We start from the raw sequence: 27025 nt of genomic DNA, 5'->3' as shown, positions 1-27025 counted from the left end.
GCTGGAATTCTCAGGGCAGCCATGAACTACTCAGACAGTGCCCCCTTATTGAATTTCTCTGAAGAATGCAAATGTGGCAGAATCTTGGTGGAGGAGCTGGGTTCTGTTCAGTTTTCCAGTTCTCTGAACTTGGACCTTGTCCCAATCAGGATTTAAGATTTTATTTACAAAAGTAAGCAAAAATTTCAATGAAAATAAATTAATCTATAACAAACTCATACATTTTCCAATGTGTGGCTGGCAGACGAGATCCCTAGCAGCAACACAAACTCAGAAAATTAGCCATTAACTGAAAAAGTGTGTTTATGAATTTTAGACTTCAATGCAATTTAAGATATGAAAAGTAAATGTAACTCAAATAGCAAATGTATGGAGGAAAAGCTTGATATAATTTTTTTTTTACAATGTTTTGCTTGTAGGTCAGCCACCATCCTCCAATATCTGCATGCCATGCTGAATCAAAAAATTTTGCTTTCTGGCAAGGTAGGTGTATGCTGGAATGGGGGGAATTTTATATAAGCATGAAGTCTAAGATGAGCTTTTCTAAATCAAAGGCAATGTAGTGCTCTGGAATAGTAATAGGTTGCAAATTTCAACGTGGAGTAGCAGTCAGAGGTATTTTTTATTCCTACTAGGTTTGAAAATGGAGAGGCATTAATATTGATCTATGGGATAGATTGGACTGTCCTTTCTGTTTTGGCCAAGGAAAGGAACTTGCATCTTTTCTGTCCTTCATTTATCTGGGTGTGAAAATGCACAGAAACCTGTCACCATATTGAAGAGGTTCCAAACTAAGCTACTTGGGGAGTGTTTCCATTTGTCCAGCATGTATGGATACACCTTACTCAGGATTGCCATGGACAACTCTTATTTCATAACCAGTTTTTTAAATTGAGGTTCCACGGCGAAAGGCTTTGGAAAAGAGATGTATCTATTTTGAGACTGACTTTCTCTCTAGGGCACACAGTAAAAGGTGAGAGGCCACAGTCCCTACAACCTTTTTTCCCCTTTTGCCACAAATCCACCTGAAAGCTTGGTTCTGAATCTTGTATGAAAGCTGCATGTCTAGGAATTCTGAATCATGAAGAACAATGCCACATTGGATTTGGTACTGGGTAATGAACCCGGCCAGGTGTTAGATTTAGATGTAGGTGAGCACTTTGGTGATAGTGATCACAATTCGGTTAGGTTTACCTTCGCGATGGGCAGGGACAGGTATATACCGCAGGGCAAGAATTATAGCTGGGGGAAAGGAAATTATGATGCGATTAGGCAAGATTTAGGATGCGTAGGATGGGGAAGGAAACTGCAGGGGATGGGCACAATCGAAATGTGGAGCTTATTCAAGGAGCAGCTACTGCATGTCCTTGATAAGTATGTACCTGGCAGGCAGGGAGGAAGTTGTCGAGCGAGGGAGCCGTGGTTTACTAAAGAAGTTGAAGCGCTTGTCAAGAGGAAGAAGGCGGCTTATGTTAGGATGAGACGTGAAGGCTCAGTTAGGGCGCTTGAGAGTTACAAGCTAGCCAGGGAGGATCTAAAGGGAGAGCTAAGAAGAGCAAGGAGAGGACACGAGAAGTCATTGGCGGATAGGATCAGGGAAAACCCTAAGGCTTTCTATAGGTATATCAGGAATAAAAGAATGACTAGAGTTAGATTAGGGCCAATCAAGGATGATAGTGGGAAGTTGTGTGTGGAATCAGAGGAGATAGGGGAAGCGTTAAATGAATATTTTTCGTCAGTATTTACAGTAGAGAAAGAAAATGTTGTCGAGGAGAATACTGAGATTCAGGCTACTAGGCTAGATGGGATTGAGGTTCACAAGGAGGAGGTGTTAGCAATTTTGGAAAGTGTGAAAATAGATAAGTCCCCTGGGCCAGATGGGATTTATCCTAGGATTCTCTGGGAAGCTGGGGAGGAGATTGCAGAGCCTTTGTCCTTGATTTTTATGTCGTCATTGTCGACAGGAATAGTGCCGGAAGACTGGAGGATAGCAAATGTTGTCCCCTTGTTCAAGAAGGGGAGTAGAGACAGCCCTGGTAATTATAGACCTGTGAGCCTTACTTCGGTTGTGGGTAAAATGTTGAAAAAGGTTATAAGAGATAGGATTTATAATCATCTTGAAAAGAATAAGTTCATTAGCGATAGTCAGCACGGTTTTGTGACGGGTAGGTCGTGCCTCACAAACCTTATTGAGTTTTTCGAGAAGGTGACCAAACAGGTGGATGAGGGTAAAGCAGTGGATGTGGTGTATATGGATTTCAGTAAGGCGTTTGATAAGGTTCCCCACGGTAGGCTATTGCAGAAAATACGGAAGTATGGGGTTGAAGGTGATGTAGAGCTTTGGATCAGAAATTGGCTAGCTGAAAGAAGACAGAGGGTGGTGATTGATGGCAAATGTTCATCCTGGAGTTTAGTTACTAGTGGTGTACTGCAAGGATCTGTTTTGGGGCCACTGCTGTTTGTCATTTTTATAAATGACCTGGAAGAGGGTGTAGAAGGGTGGGTTAGTAAATTTGCGGATGACACTAAGGTCGGTGGAGTTGTGGATAGTGCCGAAGGATGTTGTAGGGTACAGAGGGACATAGATAGGCTGCAGAGCTGGGCTGAGAGATGGCAAATGGAGTTTAATGCGGAAAAGTGTGAGGTGATTCACTTTGGAAGGAGTAATAGGAATGCAGAGTACTGGGCTAATGGGAAGATTCTTGGTAGTGTAGATGAACAGAGAGATCTTGGTGTCCAGGTGCATAAATCCCTGAAGGTTGCTACCCAGGTTAATAGGGCTGTTAAGAAGGCATATGGTGTGTTAGCTTTTATTAGTAGGGGGATCGAGTTTCAGAGCCACGAGGTCATGCTGCAGCTGTACAAAACTCTGGTGAGACCGCACCTGGAGTATTGCGTGCAGTTCTGGTCACCGCATTATTGGAAGGATGTGGAAGCTTTGGAAAGGGTGCAGAGGAGATTTACTAGGATGTTGCCTGGTATGGAGGGAAGGTCTTACGAGGAAAGGCTGAGGGACTTGAGGTTGTTTTCGTTGGAGAGAAGGAGGAGGAGAGGTGACTTAATAGAGACATATAAGATAATCAGAGGGTTAGATAGGGTGGATAGTGAGAGTCTTTTTCCTCGGATGGTGATGGCAAACACGAGGGGACATAGCTTTAAGTTGAGGGGTGATAGATATAGGACAGATGTTAGAGGTAGTTTCTTTACTCCGAGAGTAGTAGGGGCGTGGAACGCCCTGCCTGCAACAGTAGTAGACTCGCCAACTTTAAGGGCATTTAAGTGGTCATTGGATAGACATATGGATGAAAATGGAGTAGTGTAGGTCAGATGGTTTCACAGGTCGGCGCAACATCGAGGGCCGAAGGGCCTGTACTGCGCTGTAATATTCTTAAAAAAAAAACAACTACTTGTTCACATTTGGTAGTCCATAAGCTCAACCTTCACCAGAATTTTAATTGTAATTGAAGAAAGAACAAAATGTAATTCGCCCCATCTTATCATGATCCTGAATGAATGACTGTTTCCAGGTTGAAGTTGGCATCCACCAATTACTAATGTAAATTAACAATTGGGACATACATCCTTGATCTCTCCATCAATACCATAATGCTACACTTGAGTACCCACACCATCTCCCACTGGCTGGCTGTTGGTGAATAAAGTACACCAGATCCGAGGTAAATCTGCCATTTGACTAGAATTGAGAAGCTTATAGACAGATCCATTGGAAGTGGTAAAACCCAAGATGTTTCAATAGAATAACTCGTACATAACCATTTCCACTGGTCAGTGAGTCTAACTAGAGGATGTTAACTTAGGATCACTAGTCAGTCTCTCCATGGCATGATTTGCAGAAAGTTGCATCACTGCACCACTATGCTCTCCACTATTACTTGTAGTTCGTCCCTAGTCTTAGTATCTCACTGTCTCTTGCTCTGTTGCACCCATATTGTCTTCACTGCTCCCATTTTCTTTATTCCTCCCATCTTGATATTCCTGGCCCAATACCTCCATTCACTCTATTTAGCTCTCCTGTTTAGGTGCACTCATATTTCCCTCTGTTGATGTTTTCTTGGGTTTCCAATAAGAAATCTGGGAGTGGGCTAAATTTAAGGAAAAAAACATAGAAAAGTACGTTCTTACCTTGCTGCTTGCTTTGCACAGCAGAAAATCAACAGGGCTAACGCACTGGAAATTAAAAAAAAATTTTAAACTGCTCCATAAGCCCAATAATTACATCAGATACAATAAAGAAAAAGATTCCAGAGAACTTAATTGTTGGATTTTTCAAGGGAATATGACATTTAATATTAGATAACCAAAAGAAGAAAGTAGGTAATGAAAATTTTTTTAAGCAGCGAGTTATTTGGATGTTGCCCCCACCATTTTTCTTTCGATGGGGCATTCAGCGTGCTTCACAACTTTTAAAAGGGAAGTTGATGAATAGGATCATAAAATTTTACAGCACAGAAGGAGTCCAATCCACTTAATGTACCTGTGCTGCCTCTTTGAAAGAGCTGTCCACTTAGTCCTATCCCCCTGTTTTTTCCCATTCTCTTTTCACATTTTTCTTTTGCAAATAGTTACCACTTTTTGAAAGTTATTATGAATGGACCACGGTTTCTGGAAGGGAATTCCCATATTCTTCGTTGGCAGTGTGTGGGAGAGAGGGGGCGGTGAAGGGTAAAGGACAGGAATATGGAACTAATTGGATAGCTCCTTCAGAGAGCCATCATACATACGAACATGCGAATTAGGAGCAGGAGTAGGCCACTCAGCCCCTCGCGCCTTTCAACAAGATCATGGATGATCTGATTCTAACCTCAACTCCACATTTCTGCCTACCCCAGATAACCTTTCACCCCTCGCTTATCAAGAATCTATCTGCCGCGAGGCCTCACCGCTGCCAGTAAAATGGGGCGGGGCCTCTCCGGAGGTATTTTTGGGGCCCCCAACCACGACCCCAGACGTTGGGGGGGCTGGTAAAATCCAGCCCCTTATGTCCTCTTCACAATTTACTTTCCTACCTACCTTTGTGTCCTCAGCAAATTTAGCAACCATACCTTCGGTCCCTTCTTCCAAGTCATTTATTTAAATTGTAAAAAGTTAAGGCCCCAGCACTGATCCCTGTGGCACACCACTCGTTACATCTTGCCAACCAGAAAATGACCCATTTATGCCTACTTTCTGATTCCTGTTAGCTAGCCAGTCTTCTATCCATGCCAATATGTTACCCCCACACCATGAGCTTTTATTTTCCACCAGAACCTTTGATGTGGCACTTTATCAAAAACTTTATGAAATAAACAAGTGCAATGGGCTGAATGATCTTCTGTGCTGTAAAATTCTATGGATACAAATGATCTGCAAAAAAAGGCCCAATTAATCTTTTCAGAAATATCAAGAACAGACCCTGTATTGTCTTACGATGCTATCCAGACATTATTGACATCGAATTGAATGGTTAGGCAGTCCTTGAACAACAGTGATGACATGAATTGGGTAGCAAGCGGAAACTAATCACAATGTTTTGCACATTCCTTAAGTAAACAGAATACTTGGAGTTAATGATACCACGTTAGGAGGAGTGTGGAAGAGCAGCTAACTTATCTGACTACGTCAATAAAAATTTTGCAACTTTAATTGCAGAGTAATATTCATATGCAAGTAGAAAATTATTTCTGATGTGACTACAGTGTCATTTTGTATTTATGGAGTTTTTATTTTCCTCCCCTATTAGATGTGAGGTGGAAGAACAAGTTCTGGGGTAAATCAATGGAGATTGTTCCTGTTGGCACAATTCATGTAACTCTACCAATGTAAGTACCACTATAAAATGAATCCTGCTGCAAAAAAAAACTAAGCAAGTTTGTATTGATTTAAAATTGAGTCTGATAATGCTAAGTAGATATGTTCCAAGAAAGCTTTTATGTTTTCCTTCCTCCCTTTACCTTCCAACCATCCTATTGAATACTGGTGGCTTTATAGCACTTTCTGCCCATTTGGAAGTACTAACTTGATGCATGATTGACTAAATTGATCCACCAAACTTAAACTTTATAAGGTGTATGGCCATAAAACTGACTTGCATACTTTAGATTGTAGACTACATTAAATGTTAGAGTCAAGGGACTTGCGAAAAGCTGAGGGCCAATTTTAACCCTGTTTTCAGTGGAAACCAGCAGGTAAAATGCCTCGTAGAACTTATTGAACCAATCCCACTGCCTTTCCACAGGTTGCAGTCTTAGCCTGCTCGTATCAGGCAAGTGGGACAACTGCCAGAAGGTGACAGGGTACATTTATAAATATGAATATTGAGCTCTGATGACACCATGAGGGCCCAATGTACCATTTTAACAAGAGATCTACTTACAGCTAAAGGAGTTGGAGCCAGAAGATGCCTCATACTACGAAGAGTCTTTTTTTTTTAGTTTCTCTTGTGGGACCCACAAGGAATCTTCAGAACAACCTAACCAGGCTTTTCCTTGTCCTCCCCTGACTCAGGCCTATCAATGTCCCTGCCAACCATCTACCTGAGTTCCAGGGATAGTGCCTTCAAGAGCCCAGCAACAAACCCCTGCCAACAACCCCCTCTCACCTGCTGGCTAACTGCCACTTCTCACCTTGGGCAATACAGATGACAGTCCAGCCGGTTTGCCATCAACCTTGTCATCCACCCGCACTTGATTGGCTCTTTATTTTGTTAAAATAAATGGTGAGAATTATGGATGAGTAATGATCAAAATTTAGAAGTAACCCAGATTGGACTAAGAACAGTATCATCAGTTGAACAATTTGGTTAGCCTTCCCTTTTCTGTGATCATCAAGGACATTAATGATGGAGGAGTGGAAGACTTCCCTATTTTGGGCACTTGGTATTGGCATCATGCACTCCCAGGCTAGATGCAGCTTTTCTCTATCCCAGCAATATTCTGGGGTCCTTCAACGATCACATTGTTTCCTTGTTCAGCCTTTATGCTGTCCTTAAGTGACAACTGAAAATTTGAGAAGGTGTGTGTTCCAGCAACTTTGAAGAAGAACTTACTTCCTTTTATCTTTTAAATTATGCAGGTAACAAGATGGTCTGTGCAGACCTTGTTTAAACTTGCTTGAAATGGCATTCTAGTTGATGCGTTTAACTGTCTTTTTTACAAGAGATTCAAGATGCATGTATGATTAGCTGAAAACCTGGAAAATTTTCCAAGAATTCGAGTCTTCAAGATGGCTAATGAGGTCATCATTCATCCTCTCTATTTTAGGAGTAGATTTCCAGTTGCTTTATCGGAGGAATTCTATCAGTCAAGTTCCATCTCTTGCATTTTTTAAGTTAATCAAGCTAAGTTCACTTGTACGAAAATAAATAATAAAACGTTTAACTTTTTAATGTATTTAAGGTTCTTTGCCTAGTAACAATCCTCAGCCATAAACATATGCATGGTGGGTGTACTGGGCTGATGCATCATTTACATCATCCCCTGATTACTCACTGTTTGCCAGCGCATGTTATATCAATATTCTATCGATCCACTTAATGTAGCTCTTTAGAACACCAGTGAACCAAAGAATGTTTTCTTAAAAATTGTGTATATATGTTTAATTTCATCTTTCTCAAATATTTTATTTTATGAACTAATGCCAAGTATTGTGAAGCATTATTTACTGTCCGTCTGCAACAACCTGCATTTATACAGTACCTTTAATATAGAAAAATACCCAAGGCACTTCAGAGAAGTGAGTTATTTGTCTATCCATAAATTACCACAGTCTTTCATTTAAAACTAATCTTTGGGAGCACCCACAAACCTAATTGCGCTATGAAGCAATTTTTCCTTTTAAAAGAGCACAACAAAATGATGCAAAATCATCACAGGCTGTATTTAGTTGTTGAAAATAGCAGTGAGGCTAACAGTGCTCACCCCTATTTATGCACAAATTTGGCAGCAAATTCTAGTAAGTGCCTGTGAAGATCCCTAATTTGCTTTCTGAGAAGCACTGTTACTCCGTAAGCTGTACAAAAACAGCATCTCGCCACCTGGCTCCTCATTCAGATTTATTGAGTGGTGTGAAGTTCCTGTACTGACATCATAAATACAGACTAAACTCACCACAATAAGTCGGGGCTTGTCCAGTCCAGTGTAATAGCATGGAAAGTCTTAATTACTACTTAACAATCTCTCTGGCACTGAAAATGAACTTACAAGTGTGGAGTGTCATTTCTTCAGCTTTTAAGTATTGTTGGAAATTTTAAAAATATTTTTATAACTCTTTTCTTTCTGTCTGTTATATCTATGAATCAAATCTTTAGTTCCCTCTGTTTTTATTTTGAATTCCAGACCTGATTTGACATTGAATGCAACATTCTAATTGATACTTCCTGGTTCAAACTCTGCACTGCTCACTAACTATTCTTCAATCTGATTTGGTTAAGGAGGTACACAGTTGCTTCTTCTGATCTCAAGTCCAGATGCCCTGTTGAGGTCGCTGTACCTTTTGGCTGACAGGAGCTTGCTATGAAAAAGCGCATAGAAAATCTATGGGCAAGTGCATGTCTAACGAACGGCTGTCTGTTCGCTGCTCATAGTAAAATCCAGCCCATTTTTTGTTCCATTGTAGAGTAATGCTGATTGGAGATGATTTGAATCTTTCAAACACATTTGAGATAGTTTTGCACAAATATACTACCATCACCAAGTGAATTGCAGACCCAGGATGACCTTAAATGGTTGTTTGCTAATAACCTATTGTCCCATTTCACTTTGGCTTTTCTTCTGCTCCGATACACATTTGATACATTTGTGAAGAGTTTCCATTGTCTCCATATAAATATAACACTATTTTTCATATTCTGGTGGTATACAGCTAAGGGCTGAATTTTATAGGGGCCTTGACATTGGGATCCGTGCTGGGGTGGGTGTCATGAAAATTGCCCCGGATGAGGCCCACCGCCGACCTAGACACCGGTAGGGCCTGTCCAGATCTTGACGGCAGCAGCAAGGCCTCGTGATCTTCATCCCGGCGGCCGGCACTTCCGCGCCTTTGAATCGCCGTCCAGGGAAACGAGGCGCACCACCTGTGTGCGTGGGTGGGGTGCGGCGGGGGAGGTAACTTTCTCAGTGCGGTTTGTGGGGGGTGCGGGAGCAGCAAAAACAAATCTGATTGGTTGAAGGGATGGTGGGAACTTTCTCAGTGCGGTTTGTGGGGGGTGCGGGAGCAGCAAAAACAAATCTGATTGGTTGAAGGGATGGTGGGAAGGGGTTTAAGGTTAAAGGAAAGAAAGTTCGGGGGGAAAGGTCATGATAGAAAATTTACTTTTTTGGGGGGGCAGAGGACAAATAATAAATGGATTATTCATTGGGGGTGGGGTGGGAGAGGGAATTGGAAGTGTGAATAAAACTTTAATTTATTGGAAATCCTGCCATTTTAAAACTTTAACTGCAACTAAAAGGCGGAAGCCATTTAAAAATAGTACTGGCGCCAAGGCAGTGGCTTTCCCGCCCCCTTCACGTCATCGGTGGGGGGCAGGTGGGGTGGGGGCAGTCCACCCCGCCCATGTTAATGAGGCACTGCATTTAATATCACGGCGGCTCCGCGAAGTGAAAACCGCGCGTGCAGGTCGCCATCATTTACGGCTGCCACCATATTCGGTGGCAGCACATAGAATCCAGCCCTAAGTGTCTAACTCGGCCCCAAGTCACAGAAATAAAGTAACATTGTTCCGAGTTTAAAATAGTAATGTGTACTTTCTGATACAATCTCTGCTCTTTGACAATCTCTGTTCTATGCCTAGCTTAATTGTTTCTGCCAGGTTTGGTGGTATAATGTTTAAGGGTAAGAGATAGTAGATACTATATGTTGACATGAAAATCACAGCTGCCAAAATGAGACATTAATTTCATCATATGGAACATTAATTTTAAACTGTTACTGGACTGAAAAAATAGCTTGGTTCAAAAGACCACTGAAACATGACTTTTTTGCATTCTAAAAGACAGCTTGAACAAAAAGACAATGGGACCTGCTCACTGATTCAATTAACAGAGATTGGTCTGGGCAACTGTGATCCACATATTGTCTGTGTAAGAGATAGCACTACACCCCACCCCAACCGAGAGCTTTGAAATCCACAAACTGCAGGAAAGTTTGTCCCGGATAGGGAGTTGGTCACATGATTAATCTGCTGGCCAACTTGGAGTTTTGAATTGTGCTCACAGAACAGATTGAAGACAGACTGCAACTGAACTTGAAGGAAGACAGCATCTCCCTGTCTCACGCGCTATCACGAAAAGAAGAAACTGCAATTGGATTTCGAGAAGCCAGTAAACCATTGAAACAAGTTTGAAAGTGTGTACTAGGCCCCAACGAGACAGCAAGATCGAACTGCAATCAAAGACTTAACATCAATCTCAAAAGACAGTAAATGAACACCAGCTATTGCTTCAAACCTTTCCCTTTATTCCTTCTCCTTTTCTGTCTCTGTTTGTGTGTGTGTTTATCGTGTATGCATGCTAGCCTGATCACGTCGCGTATTTGCAGTAGTTTTAACCAAATTAGTGTTTTAAGGTTAATAAACTTACACCTTTCTTGTTTAAATCTAAGAAAACCTGTCTGGTTGATTTCTTTGCCATTACAATTAGAGAGCGGTGAACAAGGATTCACTGAGGGGAAGCTAAAAACACGGTGTTTTTAAAAAAATTAAACCCCGTTACGGTCAAACCAGAAAAAGGCCGAGAGAGAACCCCTTTCTCACCTGGTTATAACAGATATTTGGGGGCTAGTATCCAGATTCGACCCACAGACAAACAAAGCAATTAGAAGTGGGAAGTCAAATTGGTCCCAATCAAAAAAGAAGAGATTTCAATACAGATTTTCTTGTGGTTGTGTGTGCTAGAATACTAAAATGTCTGCGACTGAAGCCAGTAGCCCCCCAAGCCAGGGTGAATTAACTTGGGATAAGTTAAAAGCACTGTCTATGGAAGAGTTGAGAAAAATGGCTGAACAGTGTGGGATCGCTGTCCATGCCCAGGCTGGAAAATTTGAACTCCTGAGACTAGTGGCCAACCATTTTTCCCTCTAATCTGAAGAAGCTGAAACAGGGTTGGAAATAGACTCTGACAGGGTATTGCTAGCAACGATACAATTGGAGCAGAGGAAACTTGAATTAGACAGGAGAAAGAAAAAGAGAGAGAGAGAAAGAACCTTCCAGAAGGAATGCGAGGAGAGAGAGTTGAGGCGGCTTGAGTTAATGATGGGGCGACAGAGTAACCCCAGTGAAAGCATGGCCAATGTGGAGGATCGTAATTCAGAGCTGGGTACTGAATTGTTAAAATTTACGCAACTGATCCCAAAATTCAATGAGGGAGACGTGGAAACATTTTTTGTATCTTTTTGAAAAACTGGCAAGGCAGTTGAAGTGGCCAGTTGAAGATTGGACTCTCCTGTTACAAAGCAAGTTATTAGGAAAAGCCCATGCATTTATTCCCTGTTGCCAGATGAGAGTTCATCAAATTATGAACTGACAAAAAAACACTCTCTTCCGGGCGTATGAGCTAGTATTGGAAGCCTTTCACCAGAAATTTAGAACCCTTAAGAAGCAAGCTAATCAAACTTAAATGGAGTTTGAGAGAAGTAAACAGCTGGCTTTTGACTTGTGGTTGAGGGCTCTTAAAGTGAAGCCCAGCGATGAAAATCTGAGAGGTAATTTTGCTCGAGGAATTTAAAAACTCTCTCCCACTCTCCATAAAGACACATGTAGAGGAACAAAAAGTTCATAGAGCCCAGCAAGCTGCAGTTCTGGCTGATGTGTTTGCTCTCATCTATAATTCAGTTCCCCAGGAGAAAACATTTTCTCATCACCCCCACAAATCTGAAAAGGACAAAGGGTGGGCAGGTGATAGAAGCCCAAGCAGTCCTGGGAGAGAAAGAAAAGCAGGAGACACTGGGGGCCTTCCTTAAACCAAAAAGGATAGTGCTGTAAGTAGGAGTGAGACCCAGAGACTTGTGTGCTTCCATTGTAATAAAGCAGGTCATCTAAGAGCTGACTGCTGGAAACTACGGGGAAAGCCTATAGAGTTAATCAGGGCACACCCGTACAGTGAAGGAGAAGGGATCCTGATGGAAAGCACAGCTGAACAAGCTGTGGCTTTAACTGCAGCAGTAGTAAGGCCCAGAAAATGTACTGCTGTGAGTGCAGGAAAATTTAATAGGATTCCTGAAGGTTATCAGGATTTTGTGTTTGAAGGGAGAGTAGCCCCATACCCCTCGAGTGGGGCAAGGAAGCCCATAGTAATCCTCAGGGACACTGGGCCACTAGATCCCTTTTACTGGGAAACGGCCTGACCTTTCCCCCAGAGAGTGCAGTAAATACCAGAGTGATGGTGAATGGTATTGGAGGGCAGAGGAGTGCGACCTAGTTTCAGGACAGATAACCGTAGGGATTGTCCCTAGTTTGCCTCTGGACGGGATTGACCTGCTCCTAGGTAATGATCTGGCAGAGGCGAAGGTGGTAGCTTCCCCAGTAGTGAAGGAGAGATCGCAGGAGGTCAGAGAAACAGGGTAGTGGCAGGAGACGGTCCCCTGCAGTTTCCCTGCAGGTGTAAGACCATGATCAAACCAACTCCCCCTGAGGAGACTGAATTGGCATTTCAGGTAGACGACCATGAGGTCTGTCTGCCTGTCGGAGACTTTTTTTGGAAAGTTAGAAGACCCAGGGAATGAATTAAATGAATCTTCCCTAGTTGAGGCTCAGCAAGCTGACCCAGTACTGCTAGAGTTAGCACAGGCTGCCCTGTCTGAAATTGAAGCAGAGGGAGTCCCGGATTGCTACTATTTCAAGAAAGAGGTACTGATGAGGAAGTGGAGTTCTCCTCGCAGACCTGAGGGCAAGGAGTGGACAGTGGTTCACCAGTTAGTGGTGCCGCGGAGGTACCAGAGAGAAACATTAAGAATGGCCCATGAGATTATAGTGGCTGTATATGTCAGTATACAAAAATCCAAAGCCCGTACAGGTAGCAGTTTGACTGGCCAAAACTCCACAAAGATGCGGTGGAGTACTGTAGGAGTTGCCACATGCCAGGTTGAGGGGAAACCCAACTTGCAGTGAAACCTGCACACCTAAGTCCTGTATCGTTTTTTGGGGAATCCTGCAGCAGAGGGCTGGTGAATTGTAAGGGACCCTTGCCGAGAACAAAAGGGGACAGACAGGCACAGGGCTGGCAAAATGTTAGAGGGAAAAGAGAAAAGGGTCAAAGAGGCAGGTTACAGGGGATCCGAGAGGATTCTGAGATGAAAACCCCTACTGGCCGGTCAGCCAACCCTGAAATATATGAAAAATTAGACACCACATTCTCCTATGCAAATGTAGACACCAGAAGCGCCCCACCAGAGTTGCTAACAGCATTTACAGAGAGCTGCAGAGACAAAGAAAGTGCTCAAGAGGGCGGGAAACCCGTGAGGGTGATGCCTCACCTAGTCGAAGGGCCGTAAGGGAGTGCAGTAGAATCTGGACCACTACCTGCAAGCAGCAGTGTCCCAGAGGACAAAGGGAAGATTAGCAAAGAATCCACCCCCACAGTCAGGAGAAAAGGGAACCAACCATCCCCTAAGGTGAAAGGCCCTTGCATGACTCATCAAAGCACTGAAAGAGAGTTCAGAGTGGATCCACCCACTGCCGACTCTTATGAGCAGAACTCCATGTCGGGGCTAATTAAATCTAACCCTCCCTCTGCAGACTTCAACAGGAACAAAGATACCCTCGGCAGTCATGGAAATGTGCAAACTGAAAAACTTTCCCAAAAATCACATGTTTATTGGGATGCCAAAAAGGGCAGTTTAAAGCAGCACTGCTACCAAGCAATGACAGGCTTTAACAATCTTTGGGATTTCTGAATGAATGACAGAAATGCATGTGTATTTTCCTCTACTTTCCTTTTTTTTAAAAATGAAATGCTCTTCTAAAATTGCATTTCATTCTGCTGGATGTGGAGGTGTCATGAAAACCACACCTGCCAATAATGAGACACATTAATTTTGTCATATGGAACATTAATTTTAAACTGTTACTGGACTGAAAAAAATAGCTTGGTTCAAAAGACCTCTGAAACATGACTGCTCGTTTTGCATTCTAAAAGACAGCTTGAAAAAAAAAAGACAATGAGAACTTCTCACTGATTCAGTTAACAGAGATTGGTCTGGGCAATCATGATCCATATTTTGTCTGTGTAAGAGACGGCACTACACCCCCCACCGAGAGCTTTGAAATCCACAAACCACAGGAAAGTTTGTCCCAAATAGGGAGTTGGCCACATGATTAACCTGCTGGCCAACTTGGAGTTTTGAATTGTGCTCACAGAACAGATTGCAGACAGACTGCAACTGAACTTGAAGGAAGACAGCGTCTCCCTGTCTCTCTCAAAAAGAAGAAACTGCAACTGGATTTCAGGAAGCCAGAAAACCATCAAAACCAGTTTGAAAGTGTGCACTGGGCCCCGATGAAATGGCAAGATCGCACTGCAAACAAAGACTTAACATCAAACTCAAAAGACAGTAAATGATCTACAGCTACTGCTTCAAACCTTTCCCCTTTTATTCTTTCTCCTTTTCTGTCTCTATTTGCGTGTGTGTTTATTGCGTATGCATGCTAATGTAGTTGTGTCGCATATTTCCAATAGTTTTAACCGAATTAGTGTTTTAAGGTTAATAAACTTACACCTTGTTTAAATCTAAGAAAACCTGTCTGGTTGATTTCTTTGCTATTACAAGTAGAGCGGTGAACAAGGATTCACTGAAGGGAAGCTGAAAACATTGTTTTAAAAATTAAGCCCTGTTACGGTCAAACCAGAAAAAGGCTGAGAGAGAACCCCTAGACCCCTTTCTCACCTGGTCGTAACAATGTAATTAACTTTTTTACTCTTCGGTCATCTCTTCAAGCTTCCCTAGACGACAACAAAATTCAGACCCGAGTATGAATAATCAGGATGAGGATTGGATTATTAAATAACTTACCTTTTGCATTTCCAAAGTCAAATGTCTACTACCGATATCTTGCAAATTAAAATGCCCAATGGCTTTGTTTTATCTGAATGAACGGGGTAGTGCTCGTACCCTGCCGGGGTTCTTCCATATGAATGTTTGTGAGCCAAGGAGATTGTAGCAGTTTGCTGCAACACTGGCATTTACCTGAATGTGGAAAATGTTCTGCCCACAAAAAAATAGGACAAATCCAAACCAGCCCATTACTGCCTCATCAATATACTCTGTCATCAGCAAAGTAAAGGAAGATGTCGTTGACGGTGCTATGAAGTGGCACTTGTTTAGCAATAACCTGCTTACCGATGCTTAGTTTGGGTTTCACCAGGGCACCTGGCTCCCGAACTCATTACAGCCTTGGACCAAACATGAGCGAAAGAGCTGAATTCCAGAGGTGAGGTGAGAGCGATTGCTCTTGGCAGTATGGCATCAGGGGCCCTGAGCAAAATTGTAGTCAATGGAAATCAAGGGGAAAACTCTGCAGTATTTGGAGTCATACATAGCACAAAGGAAGATGGTTGTGGTTGTTGGAGGCCAATCGTCTTAGCTCCAGGTCATCACTGCAAGAGTTCCTCAGGGCAGTGACCTAGGCCCAACCAGCTTCAGCTGCTTCATCAATGACCTTCCCTCTATCATAAGGCCAGAAGTGGGGAAGTTCACTGAAGATTGTACCGTAATAAGTTCTATTCGCAACTCTTCAGATACTGAAGCAGTCCGTGCCTGCTTGCAGCAAGATCTGGACAACATTCAGGATTAGACTGATTAGTGACAAGTAATATTCACACTACACAATTGCTAGACAATGACTCTCTCCATCAAGAGAGAATCTAACCATCCACCATTGTTCAACAGCATTGGCATCGCTGAATCCACCACCATCAATGCCCTTGGTGTTGCCATTGACCAGAAATTTAACTGGACCAGCCATATAAATACTGTGGCGAGTAGAGCAGGTCAGAGGCTAGGAATTCTGTGCCTCGTAACTCTCCTTCTGACTGCCCAAAGCTGGTCATCGACAGGCGCAAGTCAGGACTGTGATGGAATGCTCCCCACTTGCCTGGAAGAGTGCAGCTCCAACACTACTTAAGCTTGACACCATCCAAGACAAAGCAGTCCACTTGATAGGCACCCAGTCCACCACCTTAAACATTCATGCCCTCCACCACTGGCACGCACTGCAGCAACTCGCCACACCTCTTTTGACAGCATTTTCCAAACCTACGACCTCTACCACCCAGAAGAACAAGGGCAGCAGATACATTGGGACACCGCTACCTGCAATTTCCCTCCAAGTCACACAGCATCCTGACTTGGAACTATATCACCGCTCCTTCACAGTCGTTGGGTCAAAATCCTGGAACTCTCTCTCCCTAATAGCTCTGTGGGCATACCTACACCACATGGACTGCAGCAGTTCAGGAAAGCTGTTCACCACCACCACCTTGAGGGCAATTAAGGATGGACAGAGGGGGGAGATTACTGTATTTAGTTAGCATTTAATATTTATAGTAGGAATCTAGCATTAGGGACCATATAGTTAATTATAACAATTTAGTAAGGATTTAATAAGTATTTATTTTAAATTAATTTATTTAATTCTAGAAATGTCAGTTAGAGGGGTGAAGTGCTTCACTTGTGAGATGTGGGAGGTCTGTGACACTTCCAGCGTTCCGGACGACTACATCTGCAGGAAGTGTACCCAGTTGCAGCTCCTCACAGACCGCATGGATCGGTTGGAACGGCAACTGGATGCAATTAGGAACATGCAGGTGGCAGAAAGCGTCATAGACAGGTTTTAGAGAAGTGGTTACACCCAAAGTGCAGGCAGATAGATGGGTGACCGCTAGAAGGGGCAGGCAGTCAGTGCAGGAATCCCCTGTGGCTATCCCCCTCTCTAACAAGTATACCCTTTTGGATACTGTTGGGGGGGATGGCCTATCAGGGGAAAACAGCAGCAGCCAGAGCAGTGGCACCACGGTTGGCACTGTTGTTCAGCAGGGAGGGACAAAACGCAGAAGAGCAATAGTTATAGGGGACTCTATAGTCAGGGGCACAGATGGGCGCTTCTGTGCACGTGAAATAGACTCCAGGATGGTATGTTGCCTCCCTGGTGCCAGGGTCAAGGATGTCTCTGAACGGACAGGCGGCATTCTGAAGGGGGAGGGTGAACAGCCAGAGGTTGTGGTACACATCGGTTCCAATGACATAGGCAGGAAGAGTGACGAGGTCCTGCAGGGGGAGTTTAGGGAGTTAGGTAGAAAGTTAAAAGACAGGACCTCGAGGGTTGTTATCTCTGAATTACTCCCTGTGCCACGTGCCAGTGAGGCTAGAAATAGGAAAATAGTGCAGCTAAACACGTGGCTGAACAGCTGGTGTAGAAGGGAGGGTTTCAGATATCTGCACCATTGGGATCTCTTCAGGGACAGATGGGACCTGTACAAGAAGGACGGGTTGCATCTAAACTGGAAGGGCACAAGTATCCTGGCTGCGAGGTTTGCTAGCGTCACTCGGGAGGGTTTAAACTAGTGTGGCAGTGGGGGTGGGAACCAGAGCAGTAGGACAGCAAGTGAAATAAATGAGGGGGAACTAGTAAATAAGGCCAGTAAGACTAAGAGGAAGAGCAGGCAGGGAGATGTTGCAGAGCACAGCAGGACTGGTGGTTTGAAGTGCATTTGTTTCAATGCAAGATGTATAACAGGTAAGGCAGATGAACTTAAGAGCTTGGATTAGTACTTGGAACTATGATGTTGCTATTACAGAGACTTGGTTGAGGGAAGGACAGGATTGGCAACTAAATGTTCTAGGATTTAGAAGCTTCAGGCAGGATAGAGTGGGATGTAAAAGGGGTGGGGGAGTTGCATTACTGGTTAAGGAGAATATCTCAGCTGTACTGCGGGAGGACACCTCGGGGTCATGCAGCGAGGCAATAGGGGTGGAGCTCAGGAATAGGAAGGGTGCAGTCACGATGTTGGGGGTTTTCTACAGGCCTCCCAGCAGCCAGCGGGAGGTAGAGGAGCAGATATATAGACAGATTTTGGAAAGATGTAAAGGTAACAGGGTTGTAGTGGTGGGTGATTTTAACTTCCCCTATATTGACTGGGACTCACGTAATGCTAGGGGCTTGGATGGGGCAGAATTTATAAGGAGCATCCAGGAGGGCTTCTTGAAACAATATGTAGATAGTCCAACTAGGGATGGGGCCATACTGGACCTGGTATTGGGGAATGAGCCCGGCCAGGTGGTCGAAGTTTCAGTAGGGGAGCATTTCAGGAACAGTGACCATAATTCCATAAGTTTTATGGTACTTGTGGATAGGATAAGAGTAGTCCTCGGGTGAAGGTGCTAAATTGGGGGAAGGCTAATTATAACAATATTAGGCAGGAACTGAAGAATTTAGATTGAGGGCGGGTGTTTGAGGGTAAATCAACATCTGACATGTGGGAGTCTTTCAAACGTCAGCTGATTAGAATCCAGGACCAGCATGTTCCTGTGAGGAAGAAAGACAAGTTTGGCAAGTTTCGGGAAGCTTGGATAACACGGGATATTGTGAGCCTAGTCAAAAAGAAAAAGGAAGCATTTGTAAGGGCTGGAAGGCTAGGAACAGAGGAAGCACTTGAGGAATATAAAGACAGTAGGAAGGAACTTAAGCAAAGAGTTAGGAGGGCTAAAAGGGGTCATGAAAAGTTATTGGTAAACAGGATTAAGGAAAATCCCAAGGCTTTTTATACGTATATAAAGAACAAGAGGGTAACCAGGGAAAGGGTTGGCCCACTCAAGGATAGAGAAGGGAATCTATGTGTGGAGCCAGAGGAAATGGGCGAGGTGCGAAATGAGTACTTTGCATCACTATTCACCAAAGAGAAGGACTTGGTGGATGATGAGCCTAGGGAAGGGAGTGTAGATAGTCTCGGTCATCTCATTATTAAAAAGGAGGTGTTGGGTGTCTTGCAAAGCATTAAGGCAGATAAGTCCCCAGGGCCTGATGGGATCTACCTCAGAATACTGAGGGAGGCAAGGGAAGAAATTGCTGGGGCCTTGACAGAAATCTTTGCATCCTCATTGGCTACAGGTGAGGTCCCAGAGGACTGGAGAATAGCCAGTGTTGTTCCTTTGTTTAAGATGGGTAGTAAGGATAATCCAGGAAATTATAGGTCGGTGAGCCGTATGTCAGTGGTAGGGAAATTATTGGAGAGGATTCTTCGGGACAGGATTTACTCCCATTTGGAAACAAACGAACTTATTAGCGAGAGGCAGCATGGTTTTGTGAAGAGGAGGTCGTGTCTCACTAATTTGATTGTGTTTTTTGAGGAAGTGACGAAGATGATTGATGAAGGAAGGGCAGTGGATGTTATCTATATGGACTTCAGTAAAACCTTTGACAAGGTCCCTCATGACAGACTGGTACAAAAGGTTAAGTCACACGGGATCAGAGGTGAGCTGGCAAGATGGATACAGAACTGGCTGTCATAGAAGACAGAGGGTAGCAGTGGAAGGGTGCTTTTTTGAATGGAGGGATGTGACTCGTGGTGTTCCACAGGGATCAGTGCTGGGACCTTTGCTGTTTGTAGTGTATATATAAATGATTTGGAGGAAAATGTAGCTGGTGTGATTAGTAAGTTTGCGTACGACACAAAGGTTGGTGGAGTTGCGGATAGTGATGTGGATTGTCAGAGGACATACAGCAGGATATAGATCGGTTGGAGACTTGGGCGGAGAAATGGCAGATGGAGTTTAATCCAGACAAATGTGAGGTAATGCATTTTGGAAGGTCAAATGCCGGTGGGATGTATACAGTAAATGGCAGAACCATTAGGAGTATTGACAGGCAGAGAGATCTGGGCGTACAGGTCCACAGGTCACTGAAAGTGGCAATGCAGGTGGATAAGGTAGTCAAGCAGGCATACGGCATGCTTGCTTTCATCGGTCGGGGCATAGAGTATAAAAATTGGCAAGTCATGCTGCAGCTGTACAGAACTTTAGTTAGGCAACACTTCGAATATTGCGTGCAATTCTGGTCGCCACGCTACCAGAAGGACGTGGAGGCTTTGGAGAGGGTACAGAAGAGGTTTACCAGGATGTTGCCTGGTCTGGAGGGCATTAGCTATGAGGAGAGGTTGGATAAACTCGGATTGTTTTCACTGGAACGACTGAGGTGGAGGGGCGACATGATAGAGGTTTACAAAGTTATGAGCGGCATGGACAGAGTGGATAGTCAGAAGCTTTTTCCCAGGGTGGAAGAGTCAGTTACTAGGGGACATAGGTTTAAGGTGAGAGGGGCAAAGTTTAGAGTATGTGCGAGACAAGTTCTTTACACAGAGGGTGGTGAGTGCCTGGAACTTTCTGCCGGGGAAGTGGTGGAGGCAGGTACGATAGCGACGTTTAGGGGGCATCTTGACAAATACATGAATAGGATGGGAATAGAGGGATATGGGCCCCGGAAATGCAGAAGGTTTTAGTTTAGGCAGGCATCAAGATCGGCGCAGGCATGGAGGGCCGAATGGCCTGTTCCTGTGCTGTACTGTTCTTTGTTCTTTGACAGTAAAAATGCTGACCTTGCCAGGATGCTAACACCCTATGAACGAATAAATAAAAATCTTTTAGTTGTGCATTGTTGTTTCCTCATCCTCCTAGAGTAGAGCCAGCTGATTTTTTTTTTGAACAGATGGAAGTGTATATATCAAGGTATAAACTAAATCTGATTTTTACTTCAATCTGAGGCTGTTTAAGTCACAGGTAAGACTGGTATTTATTGCCTATGCTTGTGTACAAAATGAAGATTTTTGAAAGTGGTTAGCTTCTTTGACCACTGCAGTCTGTATCCCACAATGCTGCAGTAATTTGATACAACTCAGTAGCTTGCTTGGCCACTTCAGGGGCAGTTGAGAGTCAACCGCATTGGTGCAGCACTGGGATCACATAGGACAAGGCTGGCAGGTTTCCTGCCCAAAAGGACATTCATGAAGTAGTTAGACTTTGCAACAATCAGACAGCTTCATTGCCTCATTTACTGGTTATATCCAGATTTTTTAAAAACTACATTCAAGTTGGGATTTGAAATTGCCTCCTTTGGATTCTTAGTCCAAGCCTCTGGATTAATGCTGCAGTAGCAACCACTACACAACCAGACCCTTGAATTGAGTGCAAATGCAAGCGCCAAACCAGAAGAAGGAATGTTAATAACCAGTGGGTTTCTGGTGTGAAACCACTGGTTTTAGTTACTTTTCTGCCTGTCTGCAGCAGTTTGAGGCCATGGCAACTTTAATTGGCATCTGGACCACATCTTGCCAGATATGGCTGGAGGTGGGCATGAAGTGACTGCTGGTTTCTGGATAGTTTGGTTGCCTTTGGCTGCTTGCCAGCATTCAGACAAGCGTGGGGCAAAGGAATTTGGGGGTGGGTGGTATTGCAGGGAAGGAGGGAGGGAATACAGGGGTGGGGAGGCCTAAACATTTCTTGTGGATCTTACTGGGATGGCTCCGGCCGAGGTCTGCCATGGACTTTGATGCTAGCAGGGCCCGGCCCGATCCCCCCGGTGGTGGCGAGGCTCCATGGTGGCCCCTCCCCCTTGCTGCTGGGCGACAGGACCATAATTTAATTATGCAGATCAATAAAATTAATAAATTTAAATACACTTACCTCCAATCTTGAGGGCCTGCCGCGATCTTCAGCGGCTAGCACTCCTGTGCCTTCAGATCCTCGTTCGGGGAAACACGGTGCCACACTGGTGGGAAGGGGGGAGGAGGTAAGTTTATCAGTGTGGGGGGGCGGGGTGGGAAATGGGGTCAAATACATGTGTGTAGAGGATGGTGGGAACTTAAACTTTGTGCAGTTTGGGGAGTGGGGGAGGTCAGATGTAAATGTTGTTTATGGTGGGAAGGGCAAATAGTTGTTGTAATTGTTATGGGATGGGGGGATGGAAAAGGGGCATACGAAATCTATTTAATTTTGGGGGGATCTTTCTTTAAAAATATGCCGGCAGGGCTGGCTGCTGTTAAAAATGGCACCAGCACCTGCGCACAGGCAGCTGACGCCATTGTAGGGGACGGACAGCCCGCCTTCTTCACGTGGTTGGGCGGGCGGGGTGGGTGGTGGGGGGCCGGCTATTTAAATGAGCCGCTGTGCTTAAGCTGGCCACCAAGATTGACAGCAGGCTCTTAATATCCAGCCCGGTGTGTGGGAATTCCTGATATCCCATAACTGTTGCTAGATCAGGAATTCCAGTAGCAAGCAGCAGCATTGATCCCTTGGAATAACAGCCAGCATCAAATTGACTGACGTTCAGGGAGGACTGACTATTTAATTGGACGGCATGCCTTTCCCAGGTTCTGTGCTTAAAAACATGGCGGTGATTATTGCAATGGTCTCAACCAAGTTTATTTTAAATCATTTACAACTGTTTGCAATCTGCTGTCAATTCTCAACATGTAATAGCACTTGTTATTGTAAAATGGATTCAATATTTTTAAGTTCATATAGAATAAATGTACTAAATATATTTCTGTACGTCTGCAAAGAAAAATCTGTTAACTGCCACTGTTGCTCTTCAGGTTTGGAGACCATTATGAATGGAATAAAGTAACCTCTTGTGTACACAATATTCTGAGCGGACAGAGATGGTTAGAACATTATGGAGAGATTCTCATAAAGAATGCAAATAACAGCATTTGCCAATGCAAGTTGACATTTGTGAAGGTATGAGGAATCAGTTTTTCTGTTTGGAATGGAAACAAGCTAATGTTTTCTAAAAACAGTCTCTTTGGTTTTTAATATATATTTTTTTAAATCATACTGTAACACATACAAGTATAATGTAAATGTCAGCCAAGAGTGTTTACTGGGGCAAACCTATATTTAGTTATGGAAACCACTTCAGATGGTACTGACCTACTTTTGCACGACAACTACTTGGTTAGTTTAAAGTGAATTTTAAAATTGTGCAGTTTTTTGTGAGGGAAATGGGTACAGAAAGGTGAGAATCATTCCTTATTGAATAACCTCTTAAGTAAAATGGGAATTGTGGAGAAGAAAAGTCATGTGGGCATCTTAAACCCTCAAATTTACACTGTGCAGAGCTGTATTGGCCATACAACCTCCTTGCCCCTACCCACTACCAAGGGCTTAACACAATGACCAGCTTAAGTTTTAATTTCTCATCCACAGCAATCTTAATGATTCCCTTTCCTCAGTAAAAAGAAATAAACAGGGTTGATCTTCCTTGTACACGAGAGCAATGAATCTGAAATGTGCTATACCTACCCAAACTTCAGTTCACTTATATTTCCTGAGGTTATAAGGAAAATGGCACCAGGTCAAGAAAATTTGGGGCTTTAGTCTGTTATTTCATACTCTGAAATCACAGGAGAATGCCAGTTGATTCTAGATTTCAGAGTATTGAACTTTTTTTGTTCGAAAGAGAAAGTTCAAGATGATAAAGTCAGATTTTCCAAGCAATGTGGCTAAAAATCTGGCTTGCAGCTATCAATCAGAAAGATGCAAAAAGTTTGACTTTAAAACTTATTAAAATTTATTGAAACAACCTTAAGGATCTTCATAATAATTACATGATTCTGCTATTTTGAATTAACTTGGTATGACCAGAACAACTTAGCAGGAAGACTGATAAATAGATCTCTAAAACCGTTGCCTCAAAGTACTCACATTATATACACACTAAATTTTGTAAGGTAAAATATCAGGTTGGCAGTCACAAGTAGCGAATGGTGACTTTAATGTATCTGGTTAGATACGTGTGGAATAAATCAGAGTTAATGCTGCATGGTGTCACCTCACAAAAGGAAAAATTATGAACTATATAATGAACTTGAGAAACCCAGACAGACTTGACGTGTGCCGAAGTGGCTCGGATTCAATCTGACGAATCAGGAGAAAAGATTGTGGCAGTGCATTCTGGAACGATTGGTGCGGAATCAGTGTTGGTTAATTCAGTTATTAGTTCAAAGTTTAAGGATTCCAACTATTCCAGTGAAGAGGAAGGACCCTGCCTAAGCTTACCATTTTTAAACTACATGTAGGCAGAGATTGGAGTTTGACCTTGAACTTCCTACCTGCAAAATTGTACTAGGACTTCGCCATTGACCTTTGGCTGGAATGTAGCAAGAGCAATCTGCAACAGTGCATCCATCTTCCAAACCTCCCAAGTCTTTCTTCAGTGAGCAAGGGAAAAAATTACAGGCCTGCATCGTTTCAAGTTTTCATCCCAGGAAAAAACAAATTTGACAGCACGGTTTACAAATCATCAGACGCATGTTATCTTTGTAATCTCTATCTTCTCTTGAGTGCATGTACATCTATGTGAGTGTGAGAGTGGGTGTTGTATAATAAACATTTATCTTTTAAAACTTATAAGAAAACCTGTCATTTGTCTGTTCTTGATAATTAAAGCACTCGGGCTTAAAAAATAAACATTTAAAAAAAAAAGGCTGCTTTCGGTCAGTCGAGAGGTGGAAAAGGGGGAACCATCCCTATCATCTCTCTCCTGTCTGTAACAATGGGCATTTTAAGCCCGAGATTAATGTAAAAGCAATTGAAGTTAATGAAGTTACTTCACAAAACAGGAGTAAAATGTAAATAAATGTATGTTTTCTGATTCATGAAAAATTCATTTTCAGCGGCTACTGCTGTACTTAGTATTAGAATGCTTCTTAATAGATGTTCACAACTCTGTGTTAAAGAGCTTGCATGTAATTTACAAGTTATCCATGATATTTTAGGCAAAATATTGGAATTCAAGTGTTAATGAGGTTGAAGGGACAATAATGGACCAAAATGGAAAAGCAGTACATCGACTATTTGGGAGATGGCATGAAGGTATATTTTGTGGAACATCTCCATCAGCAACCTGCATCTGGAGACCGAGTGAGTGACTTTGCATCAGACAACTTTTGATATTGAATCTTCTTTTAGTTTATAATAAAACTGTTTAGTGGTTTTTTTTTTTATAAAGCCATATTTGGCAAAGTATAAAAATGCAGTAAGGTCTGTTTTTTGGAGAAAGGTTACTTTACTCTATCTTTGTGAGAAAGGACTCTTGTCGTCTTTAGGCCACATTTGTTGCAGACTTTAAATTTAGAAAAGCAGAGTAGAGTGTAAACAATATGGTGACAAAGTGAGACCTATTAAAATACTTCTCCAATTTCCTTTAACACAGGCCTGGTCTACTGCTGGGAAAAAATAATACTTCGTTTTAAAGAAAACATCTTAAACATTATGCCTTGTAATTTGCAAATATTAATATTGCATTAAAAAAACTGGAGAGAAGTATGTAAAGGTGTTCCTAGGGGTTGATATTGGAATCACAGCACTTTTATATAAGCACATAATATAAGAAGATAAGAAATAGGAGCAGGAGTAGGCCATTTGGTCCCTCGAGCCTGCTCTGCCATTCAATAAGATCATGGATGATGTGATTGTGACCCCACCTCCACTTTCTTACCTGTCGTGCCCCCCCAGCCCCCCCCCCCCCCACCTCCCACCTCCACCCTGGCCCACAAAAACCCTCTACTCCCTTGTAGATCAAAAATCTGTCTAACTCAGCCTTGAATATGTTCAATGGCCCAGCCTCCACTGCTCTCTGGGGTAGAGAATTCAAAGATTAATGACCCACTGAGAGAAGAAATTCCTCCTCATTTCCTCCTCAAATGGGAGACCCCTTATTCTGCAACTGTGCCCGCAGTTCTAAATTTCCCCCATGAGGGGAAGCATTCTCTCAGCAGCCACCCTGTCAAGCTCCCTCAGGATCTTGTGTTTCAATAATATCACTTCTCATTTCTCTAAACTACAATGAATATTGGTCCAATCTTTCCTCGTAAGATAACCCCGTCATCCCAGGAATCAACTTAGTGAACCTTCTCTTAACTGCCTCCAATGCAGTTATCCCTCAGATAAGGAGACCAAAACTAAACACAGTACTCTAGTGTGGTATCAACAAAGCTGTACAGTTGTAGCAAGACTTCTCTACTTTTATACTCCATCCCCCTTGCAATAAAGGCCAACATTTCATTTGCCTTCCTAATTACTTCCTGTACCTGCATGCCAAGATTTTTGTGATTCATGTACGAGGATACCCAGATTCCTCTGTACTACATCATTCTGCAGTCTTTCTCCATTGAAATAATATTTTGCTTCTCTGGTCTTCCTATCAAAGTGGATAAGCTCACATTTTCCCACATTATACTCCATATGCCAGTTTTTTACCTACTGACTTAACCTATCTATCTCTTTGCAGATTTTTTGCCTCCTCCTCACAGTTTGCTTTCCAACCTATCTTTGTACTGTCAACACATTTGCCTACAATACACTCAGTCCCTTCACTCAAGTCATTAATATAGTTTGTAAATAGTTGATGCACCAGCACTAATCCCTGTGATACCCCACTAGTTACAGTTTGCGAAGCTGAAAATGACCCATTTATCCCGACTCTCTGTTTCCTGTTAGTTAGCCATTCCTCTATCCGTGCATCACCCTCAACACCATGAGCTGTTACCTTCTGTCGTAATCATTTATGTGGCACCTTATCAAATTCCTTTTGGAAATCCGAATACACTGTATCTACTCTGCTTGCTACATCTTCAAAGAACTCTAATAAATCTGTCAAACATGATTTACCTTTCATACAACTAAGCACAGTCAACATGGTTTTATTACATTTTTCTAAATGTTCTGCGACTACTTCCTTAATAATGGATTCTAGAATTTTCCCAATGACAGATGTTGGGCTAATTGGCCTATAGTTTCCTGCTTTCTGTCTCCCTCCTTTCTTGAATAATGGCATGGTGTGTTTGGTTTTCCAGTCTGCTGGGACCTTTCTAGAATCTAGGGGATTTTGGAAGATTACAACCAATGCATCCACTATCTCTGCAGCCACTTCTTTTAAGAGCCAAGGTTGCAGGCCATCAGGTCCAGGGGATTTATCAGCCTTTAGTCCCATTATTTTATCTAGTACTTTTTCTCTAGTGATAGTAATTATTTAAAGTTCCTCGCT

The 27025-nt window shown here is 43.0% G+C and overlaps 1 protein-coding gene across 2 annotated transcripts in view; it reads left to right on the top strand.

Annotated features, from left to right (window-relative positions):
• osbpl3b (oxysterol binding protein-like 3b) overlaps positions 1 to 27025 on the top strand; it is a 215970-nt gene that overhangs the window by 163042 nt on the left and 25903 nt on the right. For both annotated transcript variants that reach the window (XM_068058932.1, XM_068058942.1), the window contains exons 16-19: positions 420 to 483; positions 5741 to 5819; positions 22572 to 22716; positions 24756 to 24900. In XM_068058932.1, the coding sequence (XP_067915033.1) occupies positions 420 to 483; positions 5741 to 5819; positions 22572 to 22716; positions 24756 to 24900 (433 nt within the window). The remainder of the gene's footprint in view (positions 1 to 419; positions 484 to 5740; positions 5820 to 22571; positions 22717 to 24755; positions 24901 to 27025) is intronic.

The sequence above is a fragment of the Heterodontus francisci genome, chromosome 2 (assembly GCF_036365525.1).
Source record: "Heterodontus francisci isolate sHetFra1 chromosome 2, sHetFra1.hap1, whole genome shotgun sequence".
Taxonomy (NCBI): domain Eukaryota; kingdom Metazoa; phylum Chordata; class Chondrichthyes; order Heterodontiformes; family Heterodontidae; genus Heterodontus; species Heterodontus francisci.
The sequence above is the reverse complement of the archived record's forward strand: the minus strand, read 5'-3'. Positions and strand labels throughout refer to the sequence as shown.